Consider the following 17,745-nt stretch of genomic DNA (forward strand, 5'->3'; position numbering starts at 1 on the left):
ACCACTGGTTAGAAAAAATAAATAAAAATCAGGTGCTGATTTCTAAACTGCCAAAAAAGGGCGTTTTTTTCCTAGTTATAATGAATCAGATTGGGGTGCTGCTCCTGCTATATATTATGCCAAGCAACAATGTCAAATTTAAAAAAAGTTTTACACATGCAAATTATGGGACGTCGGAAGGCTTTTTCGCTGACACTGTCTGCGAGTACTGTACTGTTCTGTAATACCACATATACCTTAAAGGTATATCCCAAGCATGTTTTAGAAAAGATCAGTGATTTTCCAATATCGCCCAGAAATTGTATACAGAGGATCCTCTGACCGCTGAAAGATATTTTTAAACATTTATTCCTGCAATGATCCCCAACACAGTACCCAGCTACTCATGTCCTTTGTTTGACAATACCTTGACTATTAGCCTCAAAAATTGGCAGAAATTGTTTTCCAGTCCCCCCCCCCCCCCCCCCCAATAGACTTCAATGGGGTTTGGTTTTAAGTTTTTGCAATTTTTCAAAATCTACTATGGGAACAGAATCTAAACCAAAACAAAGTACAGTATATCACATGTTATTGCATCAGTTGAAAGACATTGTGGAGTAAACAGTCCAGGGCCATGGGTTACACTGGGGGACCAGTGGGAGGGAACCAACTGCTGTTTTTATATCAGCAGGCATTGAGTGTGAAAGACCAACTGCCTTGAGAGGACCAGGTTATTAAATACTTATTCAGAGTTTTTCAAATGGTCTTTCTTATTAAAGTATTTCAGTGGTTTTGCACAGAGCAGCACCCATCCTCCTCTTCTTGGGTCCCCCCGCCACAACTTCTGGCTCCTCCTCTTCATCTAGTGCCCCCATAGGAAGCCACTTTCTATGGGGGCACTCATGCGGGCTCACACCACCCAAGCCCCACTGCCTGCATCCATAGACACAGACAGCTTGGCACGCCCACCCCCTTGTCACAAAGTTTGATTGACAGCAGTGGGAGAATGGCTCCTATTGGTATGGATCTGCCCTGTGAGGAGGGTCAGAACAGAGAACTCTGCTACTCTTGTGCACATCGCTGGATTGTGATAGGGTTCAGGTAAGTAAATGAGGGGCTTTGGGGGGGGGAGCTGGATACAGATTTTTTTTTACCTTCATGCATAGATGCATGAAGGTAAAAAACTTCAGCCTTTACCACAAAACTCATATCTTGGCTACACCTGCAAGCACACTTACTCCTTCCACCACCTTCCTCTAACTAATCTCTCTCATAGAAGAAAACGTCCCTTTTACTTGCATAAATCCATAGTCATGTGATGCTCCAGTTCTGCGTCTTTCACTTCTTTTGGGTACAGAAGGCAGATTCCTTCTTCAGGTGTCTACATTACTGCCTGTATAATGGGGACATTTGTTATTGACTGTCTAGCTTGATTACCAATTCCCAGCACCCGGAAACGGTGCCAGTAAGTGACTTCAATGAGCTTAGATGAGTATATCAATGCTGTGTTTAACACTGTATTTAAGAAAACAACAACAAAAAATAATATGTTGGAAAGGATGGGAATTAAGGGTAAAGGGGGGTTTTATTTTTGCCCAGAGATGGGCTTTAGGGTCCATCCTCACTGGACTTCAAAAACGCTGCTTGGAGTTTTGTGTTTTGCCTGTAGAAGCAGTTCTATGTTATCCTATGTGTCCATGCACATTAGGACATTTAAGGCATAGTTTAAGCCCAGCGTTTAGAGGCAGAGAAAAAAAAAACTCCTAGTTTGTATTTTTGGAGGAGTTTTCTGGCAGAAAAAAAAAAATGCTAAAAGCTCCTAAACACCTGTACAAAAATGATCCTGCCAAAAGAACTGGCAATTTTTTTAAGCCCAGTGTGCATGGACCCTAAATCACTTACATTGTTTGTATTTTTATCTCAATTCCAAGTTTTCCTTATTTCCAACATAGCCTTATTTATTTTATTTTTTTACTTTTCTTGGAAATGGCCCTGAAAACTGACCATCTTTACCATGAATTCCAGTAAAATAATTTTTGCTGACTGACAAGTTTGGTGGAGAGAATATAGGATTTGGGGCTCATAGAATTACTTATACAGAAGAATGCAGATCAGGAATGCATTTGGAAGCTGAAAAACAAGTTGATGGCACTAAACTATGTTGCCCTCAGGAAGGTAAAACCAGAGATGAGTTCTTACCTCAAAGCTTTTTTCAGAGACTAGTCTGTACTATGTAGAACCAGGAAAAAGCATTCAAAGACCACCTCCGGGCAAAACAAGCAGTTAACCCCTCGAGTGCGGGCATAACCCCACTGCACAGGGAAAAAAAAAAAAAAATTAACAGAAGTTCTGCTTTAAAACACAAGGTAATCAGAACTTATTGTGCAGCTTATGATTTACGGCCTTAGGTGCAAGTTATCCTTATACCAATCAACCCCGTACTGCAATACAGAAAAAGATATATTAATGCTAATTTAATCTTCTCTTCTATCCTTCCAAGGACTAACCTTTATAACACAGCTATTCCCGTTTTATAAGAAAAATCAGATGCTACAACCTGACAGTCTGTTGCAATTAAGCACTGCCCATCAAATAGTATAGCTTTGAGGCTTGTTTAGCACTATTTGATTATTTTGTTTGTACAATTTCTAAATCTATTCAAAATGAAAAAGGATACCCCAAGTTTTTAAAACTTTTCCTGCAGAACAATCACACCCTTTGAAATTGGTTGACCTTGATTCAATAGATAAGTGCCAACTCATTGAGCCATATAAATGCCTCTGTTATTGTGACACCTTACATCACAGTGTGGAGGATGAATTCACATTTCAACATCTGAAAGCTATTAAGTGATGATTTTGCAGGGAAAATAAGGACATGTCTTAACACTGTTGAAAAAGATTGTAGGGGGAAACCGAGTTTGCTGAAGAAAGCAGAAGCATGTTTGTTCAAAGAAAAAAAGAAACTGCTCATGGCTGGTTGGACTGATGGGGGACGTTTATCACAGCATTGTAAATAAAGGACTTTGCTGTTTTTTTAAGGGAGGATTCAGCTGCATGGACTGTCAGGGGCTGAAGCTTAAATAATTGTTCTAAAAGAAGAAAATGGTGGTGTCTAACAAAAGACACGAACACTGAACGTTTACTTATTTTTCTTTCAGCAGAAGAGGAATGGGGGCCAATGCACCATAAATCCCCTGCTGTGTGGAGACTTAACTCTGCAATTTCACAACAGGCTTCTCTTATTATGTTACAAGCTTTATTTTTTGCTATCATAACTTCTGTAAGATAAAAGAAACACAGACAGTCTTTTAATATAACACTCTGCTAAGCTGCAGGCTCAATTATAAGCAAGTCTATCATGGGCCACTGCTTTAATAATCTTACAACCCTTAGCTACCCTTAAATAGGATGGTAGCTGCAATTTTAGAAGGGTGACCTCGAAATCTGCGGGGGAAAAAAAAAATGGCAATGGTGTGGAAAATAACACCGCATAAAAAAAAAAAAAAAAGGCAAAAAAATAAATTAATCCCAACATTAATTAAATATCTAACTATATTCCCAAATGATGAATGCAGTAAGGAGTTCAGAAGATCGTCCAGTGAGCAATCCATTACTATCCTGGCAAAGTTCCAAAGTAAAAATATGAAAAAAATCCTCAAATTAAAATGGCATTTAAAGTGGCACACAAAGAACAAAAGCGAGTGGAACAGGGAATTTAGCCAAAAAAAAGACAAGGATTTAGAAGAACAATAATGGTGTGCAATAATTCACTAAAATAATTCAGATTAGAAAACCATGAACATTAGTAAGCGGATTACAAAAGCAAAGAGTTGAGTATGTATACAAAATGCTACTATTAAAATGAATTTGAAGAAGGACTACTTAACAAGTCTTATGAATCCTTTCATTCGGGAGGCAGAATGGAATCCAAAAATATATATTTATTCACATTAAAAAAGTAAGACATTTGCAAAAAAAAAAAGTGACAGCTGGGTATACAAAATTTTATGTCAACCATTCAGAATTGATTTGGCAAGCTAGTTTTTAATTGGCTGTCATGGTCTACTGCCCACTATGGGGTTGATTTACTTTGCAAGGGAAGTTGCCTTTGAGCTTAATGAATGCGGTGCAATTTGAATTTACAAAAAATACCCAATCATGTGCAAGAAATTTTAAAAACTGCATTATTGCTTGCACATGATTGGATGAGGAAGTCACCATATTCACTAAGCTCTGGGAAGAACTGCAAAGTGCAACTTCCCTTGCACAGCCTATTTGCCCTTTTGTAAATCAACCCCTATGAGGTCATGTATCGAAGTGCTAAGTACTAAGAAGTATTTTTTCCTTACAGCCATCACTCAAATAAAAGCAGAAGTACAGTACACTGTATCTGAGAAGCACAAATCAAAACACTGTTTAATTCATTTTTAATATTCAAAGCAAACCCACTTACCCCTTTATGTCTCTTCTTTATTTTGCGGAGAAAATACTTTGAAAACCAATACAATATTCCCAATGCACACATTCCTGTAAAGATGGCTGTATTCATAAATGGGTTCTGAAGCAACCAACGGCTGGAACCGTGTATAGACAAAGGAAGTAATGTCACCAGCACACCCGGATCTCTAAAAATGGGTCCAAAACTTTAATCAGCGATCACATAATTACAGCAGAAAGCGACGTTGTCATATACCTGATGAAGGGGTCCTGCGTGGCTCCGACACGTCGCTTTCTGCTGTAATTATATGATTGTTGATTAAAGTTTTGGACCCATTTTTGCAGACCCTGGAGTGCTGATGACATTACTTCCTATCACTTTGAAAACCATACTCATGTCTGGCAGCGGCAATCTTAGGTAAGGGCAGATGACTTATGTAGCATTAACTTCCTGGAGTCCATCTACCCTTAGCTTAGGCATGCAGGCAGGAGGGTGTGCTTAGCTGAGAAAACCCCTCCTCCCCTCCTGGGATGTATAACATCATTTGCCTAGGCCTGATAACCAGGAAGTAACTGAGGAAATGTAAAAAAAATAAATAAAAAGTTTAAAACAAGTAAATATAATATTTCTATTGATTTACTAATGCTAGCAGCATACGGATTAAAAATAGTCAATGTTGACTGAGAGAGTGAAGTTCCATTTTAACCTAGCCTTGAAAGCTAGAATCTGATTTCTGGACATAAGGACAGATCTTTAGTACAGGCAAATTAATGCATAAGGCCATATGTTAATAAACAAGCCCCAGTTAATCATATAAATACAGTGGTCTACACTATCATCATGAGTTATATCCCATAAAGCCAAGTTCAACTTGTTTGTGTGAGATTAATTAGGACAACTAATGTGTTTTCTTTAAAAATGCGTGGGGTCTTCAGAGAAGTATACAAAATGAATTCTAGCATGGTAAAAATAGTCACCACCTGGAGCAGAACAGTTATACATACACAGTCATGCTGCCATATGCTCAGATGAAAAGATCTCATTTGTGTATATTAAAAACAGAGTATTTGAACCACTTGACTTATAAAGTGAATGAAACCACAAACTTGAAGAGTTAGTTCTAATAGGTTCAATATCTACGTCCCTGCTGTACGACATCTTCTCCAATACTTAACAGATGCTATAGAGGTCTGGAGTTATACAATTCCTAACTAGCCTTAGGTTTGTAGTGCATTTTCTCTGCATCATAACTGCATTTTCATATATTTTACCAGCGGTTTGATAATGTTAAAGCATGTTATTAGAGATTTCACATTTTCTTGTTTTCTGCTAAAATGACCAGCTCGCTGCTGACTGGTAAATCAGCACAAAGGGTAGCTAGTTACTGAGTTTCTCTTGTCATCACTGGTCAGTGTATGGATTAATATATGAACGTATCAGAGGGACACAATTGCTCACTAAAGCCCCATACACATTATTAGATTTTCTGCTGATTTTTGTCTTCAGATTTACCAAAACCATATAATATGAGGTCAAACCTTAGGAGTTTCAATTTTGTATGCAATCAGGCAGACCCTTGCACTACATGGTTTTGGTAAATCTGATGACAAAAGTCAGCAGAAAATCTGATAGTGTGTATGGGGCTTTAGATTTCCCAATTTGTTAGAAAAATGATTTAACCAAATAACAGTATATTCTTTTTCTTTTTTTCCCAGTGAATAGGTAAAAGACTTGTCACAAAATGTACACTGCCATTAAAGTGTTACTAAACCCACAACAGTAAAATCAGTCTGTATATGCAGTAAAGCATGCTTGTTGCACTCACTGTGGAACCTAAGGAGTTCATCTTCAACATTGTGTAAAAAAGCTGTTTGATCCTGTCTTCTCTGATCCTCCACTTCTTCCAGTCCCCAATCCATCTGCTGATCGTACAGAGCCTTTGGGGCACTCTACACATGCTCAGTTTGGTGTGTGGAGAGTTTTCTTTTGTTTTTTTTGGGAGGGTGCAAGTGATCGGCACAGGGCCAATCAGCACTGTCTAGACAGAGGGTCAGGGGGCATGCAGCCTCATAGGACAGTCAGAGCATAATGAAATCTCCTACTACAAGCTTTAACCAGTGCTCGGCCAGACACCGATAGAAGTCACAAGACTTGCTATATACTGCTGATGAGAAAAGGTATTTAGCAGGTTATATTTACTAAAATAATTGCATTTCCATGTTCTGTGTATTGTGGGAGACCAGATATAGTGAATGCAGGCTCCTGGGCTTAGTAACACTTTAGGTAATACAGAGTTCAGGAGTCAGTAACAAGTATAATCTGGGTCAGGTAGAGAGAGAGTATCACCACTCCAGGTGGGTCAGATCAAAGTAAAAGGCATCTCCTTCACATCTGGGTCAGGGATAAGTAATCCAGAGTCCAGGGGTTGGTAGAATGTAACGCACAAGGCATGGCTTAGGCATAAGAAATGAAGAGTTCAGGGGTCAGTAATAAGTAACACAGAGTTTAAGTGCTACTGTGTCCAAATGAATGGGGTTGCAGCATGTACATGCTCTCGTCTTTCTTGATGACAGTTATGGCCATTTTTGGTCACCCTACATAGCAGATGATGAGAGCATACTTAGTCTATTTTATGTGGCAGCTAATTTCATTCTTTTTATGCAACTACATTATCCAACTGCTGCAGATAAGCGGTTGGCAGTGGGCGTACATATACATACCGGATGTTTGACTGCAATACTACATGTAAAGCTGTACATGCAGGGAATGATCCATGCATTTGATTTAAGCATCACTTGTGACTATAAGACATGGATCAGAAAGTGATAGCCAATACTTCCAACCATCAAAGCTCATTACCGGACACGGATAGTTTCTACTTGTTGTATGACCATACATAAGTGGTTGCCTTTTCTATCCAGTGAATGAACATTTCAATGCTCTTGTGCTGCTAATGTTGGCCATGTCAGAAAAAAGATAAGAGCAAATCCTGGCTGTCCTGGGATATGTTCAAGGACAGACAGATCTCTAGCTGTCCATTATTTTCATTGACACGTCTGCCACTTAATAGACAGCTTTATATCTACCGCGACACACCTAAAAGTGGCTCACATAAGTGTTAGAAAATGAAAATAAATTAGTTAGAACAAAATGTTCAGCTATGTAGAAATGTGGAAAGCAGGTTAATTATTCCTTTCAACCTTAAATAAATTACCAGGCATTTCATAATTAAAATAGACATGCAAACTTAAATGCAGCAATCTAATGTTACAATATGTAACTGTTTTCTAGCGAGGATGAACATGTCAATCAACACTGCATGACTGCGCATACCTGAAAGCAAAAGGAAAAAAAAAAGGAGACTAATTTACTATATAATAATGCCAATCCAAATATATATTTTTCTTTTCAATTGAAAAGCGAGTTGTTAATGTACTTGTCCATAAACATTTGCCTGTTTTCAATAATAATTATTCTGCTTATCCAAATATTTGCATATAGATTTCCTATTTAAAGCACACCTCTATTATGTCATGCCGATTAGCATTCAATCAAAAAAGGTGTACACTTGTTTATGCTGTGTTTGGAAAACACATTAATGTATGTTACAGAGTTGTCATGCTTTAACAGAACAGCACTGATGGAGAAAAAAAAAAAATTTGCATAGTGTCTTGTCTTGGAGGCTTATATCAAAAGCATGCACTCTAATCAAGGGTAATGAGCAGAACCCTTCTTTTCCTATAAACAGGATGCAGGCTGAAAAATTAACAGCAAGATGATTAAAGTGCAGCTACACCAGGGATCGCTTTTCTTCATGCAAGATGAAAACTAGGGAACCTTTTGCTCTTGCTGTCGTTCACGGTTCTCTACTTTACACGAGTATAAATGAACACTGGCTCGGTGCCCTGAATCTCAGAACTATCATGCTGCTAAGCTAGCTTGACAGTTGCCATATCAAATGGATAAAAGGATGCTGGCTACTTAAAGGTTGCTGCTACCTGAAAACCTAACCAGAGTTGTATCTCAGATAGATCCTAGAAAGGATCTAAAGCCACCTCTTTATCCGATTTATACACATGCAGGCTATTTAATGGGGTACAGCATCCCATAGCAACCAGATGGCATTTTTTGTTAATTGTCAATTGGTATGGATCACTACACTTAATGTAAGTGCATTTGCACTGCCCTACAAAAAAAAAAAAAAAATGTAGCTTTATCATACTACAAAAAAAAGCTACTTTCTTTAGCATGTTTTATTACTTTACGATTGCAATGTAAAATTCCAGAAACACTTGGTGGGGTTGTTGTTTCATTGTTATCCTTCCCCATCTCCTTTCCACCTCGTTGTGTGCATGCAAACATCACAGCATCACCGAGAAACGAATCCCCTTTTTTATTGTGAAAGTTAAAACACATTACGTTTCAGTCAGTCTACAAAACCTGAGAGAGGCTTCAAAATGTCAAGTAACACTGTCTCCATAGGCAAATCAAGTCAATGGCACTGTTAAATTACAGATAAAACAGATTTACTGAACTATATTAAATTACAGATAATGGTACAAAAATAAAACATTTTTCACATGAGCATTAAAACACATACGATACTCCAAACATACACAGTACGTTTAACATAGAGATCACATTTATCCCTTCATATATTCATTTTCGGACATGATATACAGCTACACCATGCCACAGGTCAAGAAAATGATTGTAATATTAGCTGCTAGGCAGCAGGTTAAAAAATAAAAATGGAAAAAAGTCTCGATGTCCAGTTTATAGTTAAGAAATGCGCACACACGTTTGAGTTTCTCAGTAGTTAGTGGTACCAGGGCAAGCTCTGGAGGTCAAAAGGGTATGTTATCTTCCATCCTGCCAGCATACATCCTTCCCATAGTAGCCAAGTTATATATATCGAAACCATCTACTCTCAACTAACATGATTAGTCTTTTACAAACAATCCACTGGTATTTTTGAAGCAAATAGTGCTTAGGTAGGTAGTAATAACCTTTATCATATAGAGCCCTTGTACACAAGGATCCAGATTACTAAGTTTTTTAATTTTTTTTTTTGCTTTGTTCCTTATATCGTTAATATTTTGAAATGCTTTAAAAAAAAATATATATAGGAGTCCTTTCTCTTGTGCAATAAAACTGTCACGGACTATCAATGCTCTTCTAAAGAGCCATAATACAAATTTACGTTCTCAAGTGCCGCATATACAAGTCTAACTGAGATGGGTATGCAATTAACCTTTTGATCACAACAAACATTATCAGTAAAAAAAAAAAAAACATGTTTGGACAACTTTCTTGTCACCCAGCATATTGATATCGGCCAGAGTGTGTTGTCTAGGTTTCTCTTTAATTGACAGTGATAGTTAATATTGAGCAGCTATTCCCTGCTTCCTCCACATATGTTCAATTCTGTCATGTAAGAATATTCTAAAATGAAAAAGTCTTTCCAGAAGATTTAAAAAAAAAACTCCTTTGCTTTAAAGAAAAGCAGGTTCACAAAAATATCAGCTAATTTAGTAATACTTTTTTAAATATCAGCACATAACTTTTATTGAGATACATTCCTTCACCATATTAGCAGTAGTCAAAACATATTCACAGTAAATTCTGGAATAACTTGTTAAAAAAAAAAAATGAAATAGTTTAACTTGTGGAGATACTACAAGAAACAGAGCACCCCTTTTTGTTCCTTTGTGGTGGGAATGCAAATGTCTGTCCCCAAACCATAGAACTTTCTACTTCCTCTTGGATAAATTGTTCTAGCCTGCCTCAGGATGTCAACTGACTTGAACCCGTAAAAAAAAAAAAAAAAAATCTCTACACAGCCATCATTTGAACTAATGCATCCCATAGTGCCAGCAGCTGGGTTTCTTGAGCAATCCAGTTCTTTGTCTTCACAAGCTGGTATCACCATTTTGCTTGTACTCCGATAAGATGTTGAGAGTCATCTCTTCACTCTTAGATTGCACATTCGCTTCGCTTCTTCTAGATGCTTTCCTAGTTGCCCTTGATAGCTTCCGCCGAAAGGTATCTCCTGCCAAGAAATAGAGTATGGGGTCTACGCAGCTATTGAGGCTTGCGAGCCCCCTAGTCACTTGGTAGGTGGCGTAGACCCTGTCGTTGAAGAAGCACATTTCAGGGGACTGGAAATCCAGTCTGGCTCTCAAGTTCAGATTCTTCATCACGTGGAAAGGAAGGTATGAAACTGCAAAGACAGTTAAGACAATAATAACCAGATAAATGGATTTTTTTCTCAGAGGAGCATTGTTCATATCTTTGTAGATCAAAGCTTTAACGATTAATCCATAACATCCCAGAATGAGTATAAAAGGGATGCAGAAGCCAAAGACAGTGGTGCACATACTGTAGATGAAGTAGCTTCTTAAGTAGTCATCAGATGATGTGTCAAAGCATGTAATGGTTTTATTTTTCCTGATCGCTGTCCCAGAGAAAAACAGGATGGGAGAGATACCAGCAATCACAATAAACCAGACCAGAGCACTGATGTAGATGGAGTTTTTCTTCTTAAGCCTCCCAAGTGATTTAAGTGGATGCACTACCCCTGTGTATCTGTGAACACTGATACAAGTCAGAAATAGGATGCTTCCGTACAGGTTGACGTGAAATATAAACCTCTGCAGTTTGCACATGGCATCTCCGAATATCCAGTCTGTTTTATTGAAATAGTAAAAGATTAGGGCTGGGAGGGAGAGGATGTATAAAAAATCTGCCAGTGCCAAATTGAACATGTAGACGGAAATACTGCTCCATGGTTTCATGTGAAAAATGAACATCCATATGGCCACACTATTACCGATAAATCCTGTGATACAAACCACTATATACACAGCGGGGAGGTAATAGAATTGAAAGCCTGTCTTTGTCAGAGTGCATTTTGTGACATTCCCAGTAGATGAGCCACTTGCCAGCAAAGTGCTTTGAGTAACATTTAAAAGAGCTGATAGAAAGACTTCTGTCATGGTCTTTTCAAGTCAAAACAGGCAGGGAGTGGAAAACAACGAGGTTGGTGGCTGCAATCATCTAAAAAGAAAAAAAAAATAGCAAGGAGGGGGTACGGGTTATTACATTAGCAGTCAGATCAAGGTTAGTGCATGCTGGGATTAATAGTGAGCCATGCTTGGTCTAATACGCTCCCTGACAATGTACAGCTATGCAATCATCAAATACATCTATTACAATCAAAAGTCTAATACGGCAAAGAGCAATGTGCAAAACGCAAGAGCCTTTAACAAGCAAAAGGCAAACATCTTTCCTGTTCTAAACTGATGAGCGATGACATGCACAGGGTTGTTAATGGTCCTCCGCTCTGCCCATCTAGTGAATAAACTGGACGGTTTGCAATGGTGATCAGGACTGCTCTAAACTGATGACATGCAAAGGGTTACTAGGGGTTACTCTACTCTGCTCATTTCTTTATTAAATAAACCTGATTGTCTGCAATCGTAATCATGACTGTTCTAAACTGATGAGTGATGACATGCAATTGGTTTCTAAGGGTTCCTCCACTTTGTCCTTTTATTGAATAAACCTGATAGTTTGCAATGGTGATCATGACTATTCTAAACTTATGACATGCAAAGGGTTGTTAAGGGCTCCTCCACTCTGCTTATCTATTAAATGAACCTGATGGTTTGTAATAGTGATCATGATTGCTGTAAACTGATGACAAGCAATGCCTTGCTAGGGGTTACTTTGCTCTGCCTATCTCCATACTGAATAAGCCTGTTTGCAATGGCGATGATGACTATTCTAAACCAATGACATGCAGAGAGTTGCTAGGGGTTACACTCTGCTCTGCCCATTGATTAAATAAACCTAATCATCTGCAATGGTGTCCATGTCTATTCTAAATGGATGACATGTAAATGCTTTTTATGGGCTCCTACACTCTGCTCATCTATTGAATGAACCCGATCGTTTGCAATAGTGATCATGACTGTTCTAAACTGATGACATGTAAAGCCTTGCTAGGGGCTACTCTGCTCTGCCCATCTCCATACCGAATAAGATTATTTTCAATGGAGATGATATTCTAAACTGATGACATGCAAAGGGTTACTATTAGTTACACTCTGCCCATTGATTGAATAAACCTGATCGTCTGCAATGGTGACCATACCTATTCTAAATGGATGACATATAAAAGCTTATGTATTTACAAATGTGATGATTTGCAATGGTGATCATGACTCTTCTAAACTAATGACATGCAAAGGGTTACGAAGGGTTCCTCCAGTCTGCCCATCTCCATATAGCATAAATCTGATGGTCTGCAATGATGATCATGACTCTTCTACACTCACTGATGACATGGAAAAGCTTACTAAGCATTCTTTCACTGTCTATCTATTGAATAAACCTGATGGTTTCCAATGATGATCATGAGTCTTCTAAACTCTTGATACACAAATGGTTACTAAGGGTTCCTCCACTCTTCCCATCTATAAAATAAACCTGATGGTTTTTCATTGATGATTAAGACTCTGACATAGAAAGGCTTACTAGGAGGTTCTTTCACTCTGCTTGTCTAAGGAATAAACCTAATGGTTTGCCATGGTGATTGTAGCTGTTCTAAACTCATGACAGGCAAAGGGTTACTGAGGGTCCCCCCACTCTCCTCATCTATTGAATAAAACAAATGGTTTGCTATGGTGCTTGTAACTGTTCTAAACTGATGCCATGGAATGGAATTACAAAGGATCCCCCCACTCTGCCCAGGCATTGCATAAAGCTGATAGTTTGCTATATGCCTCTCCTACACTGATGACAGGAAATGGAGTTACTAAAGGGTCCCCTGCTCTGCCCATCTATTGAAAAAAACTGATGGTCTGTTATGGTGACTATGCCTCTCCTACACTGATGCCATGGAATAGGGTTACTAAGGGTCCTTCCACTCTGCCCATGCATCCAGTGAAGCTGATGGTTTGCTATGGTGATCATGCCTCTCCTAAACTGATGCCACAGAATGGGGTTACTAAGGATCCCTTCGCTCTGCCTAAGCATTGTGTAAATCAGATAGTTTGCTATAGTGATCATGCCATAGAATGGGGTTGGTAAGGGTCCCCCCACTCTGCCCATGCATCCAGTAAATCAGAAGGTTTGCTATAGTGATCATGCCATAGAATGGGGTTGGTAAGGGTCCCCCCACTCTGACCATACATTGAGTAAATCAGATGGTTTGCTATGGTGATCATGCCATAGAATGGGGTAAGTAAGGGTCCCCCCACTCTGCCCATGCATCCAGTAAATCAGACGGTTTGCTATAGTGATCATGCCATAGAATGGGGTTGGTAAGGGTCCCCCCACTCTGACCATACATTGAGTAAATCAGATGGTTTGCTATGGTGATCATGCCATAGAATGGGGTAAGTAAGGGTCCCCCCACTCTGCCCATGCATTCAGTAAATCAGACGGTTTTCTATGGTGATCATGCCATTGATTGGGGTAAGGGTCCCCCCACTCTGCCAATACATTGAGTAAATCAGATGGTTTGCTATGGTGATCATGCCATAGAATGGGGTTAGTAAGCCCCCCCCCCCCCCCCCCTCTGCCCATGCATCCAGTGAATCAGATAGTTTGCTATGGTGATCATGCCATAGAATGGGGTTGGTAAGGGTCCCCCCACTCTGCCCATGCATCCAGTAAATCAGATGGTTTGCTATGGTGATCATGCCATAGATTGGGGTAAGTAAGGGTCCCCCCACTCTGCACATACATTGAGTATATCAGATGGTTTACTATGGTGATCATGCCATAGAATGGGGTTAGTAAGCCCCCCCTGCCCATACATTGAATCAGATGGTTTGCTATGGTGATCGTACCATAGAATAGGGTTGGTAAGGGTCCCCCACTCTGCCCATACATTGAGAGAATCAGATGGTTTGCTATGGTGATCGTACCATAGAATAGGGTTGGTAAGGGTCCCCCGCTCTACCCATACATTCTCCAATGTCTCCGATCGCTGCCAGTCCCCATAGCCCTGCCATGCCCATACTGTGAGCAGTCCTATGGGCTGGTGTCATTGATCAGGAAGAAGGTGGAAAGGGCACAGTCCTACAAACTTCCACCCACTTGCCTTGGTCGGGTGTGTTGTGTCCCTCCCTGCCCCAGCCATGCCTACCTCCCGGCGTGCTCGCTGCGATCTTCTGCCCGGGCTGTCATCTCAGGAGCCGGCGGAGGTCGGACAAAGTTGCATTGCTGTGTGTGGCCGGTGCAGGATTCTTCCACCTCCTCCCCACCACATTGATTCCTTCACACAGACAACTTCTCCGGAGAATGAGGCGCTCAGAGCTGGGAGGAGGGAGGAGGAGGGAGGGGAGCGATGTGGGTGGAAGCACGGCTCGGCCTCTGTCAGCAGGCGTGGTCTCAGCTCATCCCTCTAAAACAACATACATTCTGATAAGGAGACTTCCCTACTATTCCCTGTGTGATCCCGAGTCCGGGACCGATCATGGCTTGTGTGATGATAGGAGGGCAGCCTGCCAGTGTCACCAGGAGTGCCAGGACAGCCATCTGTCATCACACAGCACTGCCTTCACATACAGATACCATGACCATCAATGATCCATTTCTTACCCTATCCTTATCATACCTTAGGAAAAATCAATCTGTAGTTTGCATCGCACAGGGCACTGGATTTCAATCAATAGTTGAGATGCAATAGTAACTTACAGTTATCAATCACATCTCTGCTTCCAGCATGTAAACTCATAATCTGATCAATCGACATACGATCCTACTTACAAAGTAGCTTGGTACTGTTGATCAGGGCAAAACAAGCATTATTTTTTCACCCTTGTTGTTCAGATCCTTTGGGTCAAATCTGATCTAAATTGATTGCGAGCAAAATTGTGGCTCTTCGATTGTTTGCAGACTTGATCATTTTATTCAGATCGCAAAGGGCTTCATTTACTAAAACTGGAGAGTGCAAAATCTGGTGCAGCTCTGCATAGAAGCCAATCAACTTCCAGGTTTATTTGTCAAAGCTTAAGGCGGTAGTAAACCCCGCTTGGTCATTTTTACCTACAGGTAAGGTTATAATAAGGCTTACCTGTAGGTAAAATCAATATCTCATAAATGTGCACAGTTTAGCAGATATGCACACTGAATACATACCTCCCAACCGTCCCGGATTCCGCGGGACCTTCCCGCAATTTGAAGTAAGTCCCAGGGTCCCACGGATCTGGGCTGGAGTCCTGGAGTCCAGTGCCAGAACAAGCGAGTTCTGACACTGGGCTCCACTCAGTGGGAGTATCCTCACTGCAGCCACATAAGGATTTCTGCCAGCTTCTCCCTGCCCCCTCAATCTTCTTTCCAGTTCTTCTTTAACCTATGACACGCTCTGCGGGTGCGCACTGTGGAGGAAAGAAACACTGTACAGAGCGGCTCTCCCCCCAGCTTCTCCCCACCGACTCCAAGTTGTTCCTAAGAGCAGGGGACAAAGGGCAGACAGTCTCCCTGGAGGCAAAGATTACATAGGAGAAGGGGGGGGGGGGGGGGCATCTCATGGTAGCACCCCCCTCTCCACCATGAAGACTAGAGCACATCTGGCTGTGCTTCCTATAGCACCCCCAGTCCCATCGGCATCGGAGGCACAAGTGATTGCACTTCAGGGTCCTGTGGAGCTGCCCTATGATTTCACTAACCAAACTCTCCTCCTCCTGGCTCCTGCTGGCTGTATTCACTAAAAGAAAGAGAGATCCGCCCCCTCCCCGTATGTAGCAGAGAATGGCAGGAGTCTACACTGAAGTTCAGTTGGTCAGTTTTCATATGCTGTAATGCAGATGTGTGATGTGAAAGGGGGGTGGGGAGGGGTGGCTGCATGGAATGGCTGGGGGGGTCTGTAGTGCTATCTGCTATGGTGGATGTATGGAATAGTTGGGGGGGGGTCTGTAGTGGTATGGTGGCTGCAGGGAATGGCTGGGGGAGGGGATCTGTAGTGCTGTAATGGCTGCATGGAAAGGCTGGGGAGAGAGGGTCTGTAGTGCTATGGTGGCTGCATGGAATGGCTTGGGAGGGGGGGGGGGGTGTAGGGTCCTTTCACACTGGGGCGGTTTGCAGGCGCTATTGTGCTAATAATAGCGCCTGCAAACCAACCCGAAAGTGCCGCTGCTTTCATTCCAGTGTGAAAGCCCCAAGGGCTTTCACACTGGAGCGGTGCACTAGCAGGATGGTAAAAAAAGTCCTGCTAGCAGCATCTTCGGAGCGGTGAAGGAGCAGAGTGTATACTGCTCCTTCACCGCTCCTGCCCATTGAAATCAATGGGACGGCGTGGCTATACCGCCGGCAAAGCGCCTCTGCAGAGGCGCTTTGCGGAGATTTTAACCCTTTCTCGGCTGCTAGCAGGGGGTAAAACCGCCCCGCTAGCGGCTGCATACCGACGGTAAAGCGCCACTAACAATAGCAGCGACTTACCGCCGCTGCCCGCCCCAGTGTGAAAGGGCCCGTAGTACTATGGTGACCGCAATGCTGGAAGAACTTTGTGGCATTATTGCATTGCTACAGTTCCCCCTTCTGCATGCAGACTCCATAGTGTTACAGCCCCATCATTGTAGTCAGTTTGGCAATAGAAGACTGCAGGGAGAGTAGGGAATCTGACTCCAACAATGAGGCTTACTTTAGTGAAAGTAATGATGATTATATTAGGTACTAATGGCAAAGGTGGGACTTATTTAACTCAGACAGCAGCCACTGGGCTTACTTTAGATGCAAAGAGACTGCAATATCCATCAAGCTTCAATGCAAGTATTTAATCTCACAGGTCATGATTTAAGGTGACCTTGTACTAAACAATCTGATTGTACAATCCACTTTAGATCTGCCAAGAACTATATAGTGTAAGGATCTGTTTATTTTATATAAATGCAATGCATTGTTTAGTAGTGTTGTCACATTACATTGTTTTGAGAAGGCTAAAGGAGATTGTACAATGATATTGTGTGTAGTGTATGGCCACCATAAGGCCCTGTTGAGGAAAAGCACATTGAAGGAGTAGGAGAGGGTCTGCTCCTACAGTCTGGCTTTGTGAGTTTGCACTACTTGCAATAAAGCTTCTTGGATATTGAGCCTAGGTTCTTGTGGGTCGATTTGGCATGCGATTTGACATGTTAAATCGCATGCCAAATCGAATCCTATTGCCAGCAATAGCACCATCTGAATCGGTGTGACACTGGCACCGATTCCCAAAAGTAGTTTCTACACTACTTTTGGCAACTTCTGGAGCAATTGGAATAGACATCTGTGCATAAACAGATATCTGTCAAATTGCCCCCGAAGTCAGACTGAGAT

General features: G+C 41.1%; 1 protein-coding gene across 1 annotated transcript; it reads right to left on the reverse strand.

Annotated features, from left to right (window-relative positions):
• Positions 1-8,928: 8,928 nt before the first annotated feature.
• On the reverse strand, positions 8,929-14,778 carry P2RY1 (purinergic receptor P2Y1). The gene is made up of 2 exons (XM_073626015.1): positions 14,579-14,778; positions 8,929-11,478 (listed from the first exon to the last, which is right to left on the reverse strand). Exon 2 carries the CDS (start codon positions 11,415-11,417, stop codon positions 10,332-10,334), a length of 1,086 nt encoding a protein of 361 aa, XP_073482116.1. The 5' UTR covers positions 11,418-11,478; positions 14,579-14,778; the 3' UTR covers positions 8,929-10,331.
• Positions 14,779-17,745: the final 2,967 nt, after the last annotated feature.

This window comes from Aquarana catesbeiana, linkage group LG04, assembly GCF_042186555.1.
Source record: "Aquarana catesbeiana isolate 2022-GZ linkage group LG04, ASM4218655v1, whole genome shotgun sequence".
NCBI lineage: Eukaryota > Metazoa > Chordata > Amphibia > Anura > Ranidae > Aquarana > Aquarana catesbeiana.

What these genes read in the sequence shown, in the direction of transcription:
- P2RY1 (XM_073626015.1), bottom strand. Translation starts at nt 11,417, where the DNA reads ATGACAGAAGTCTTTCTATCAGCTCTTTTAAATGTTACTCAAAGCACT.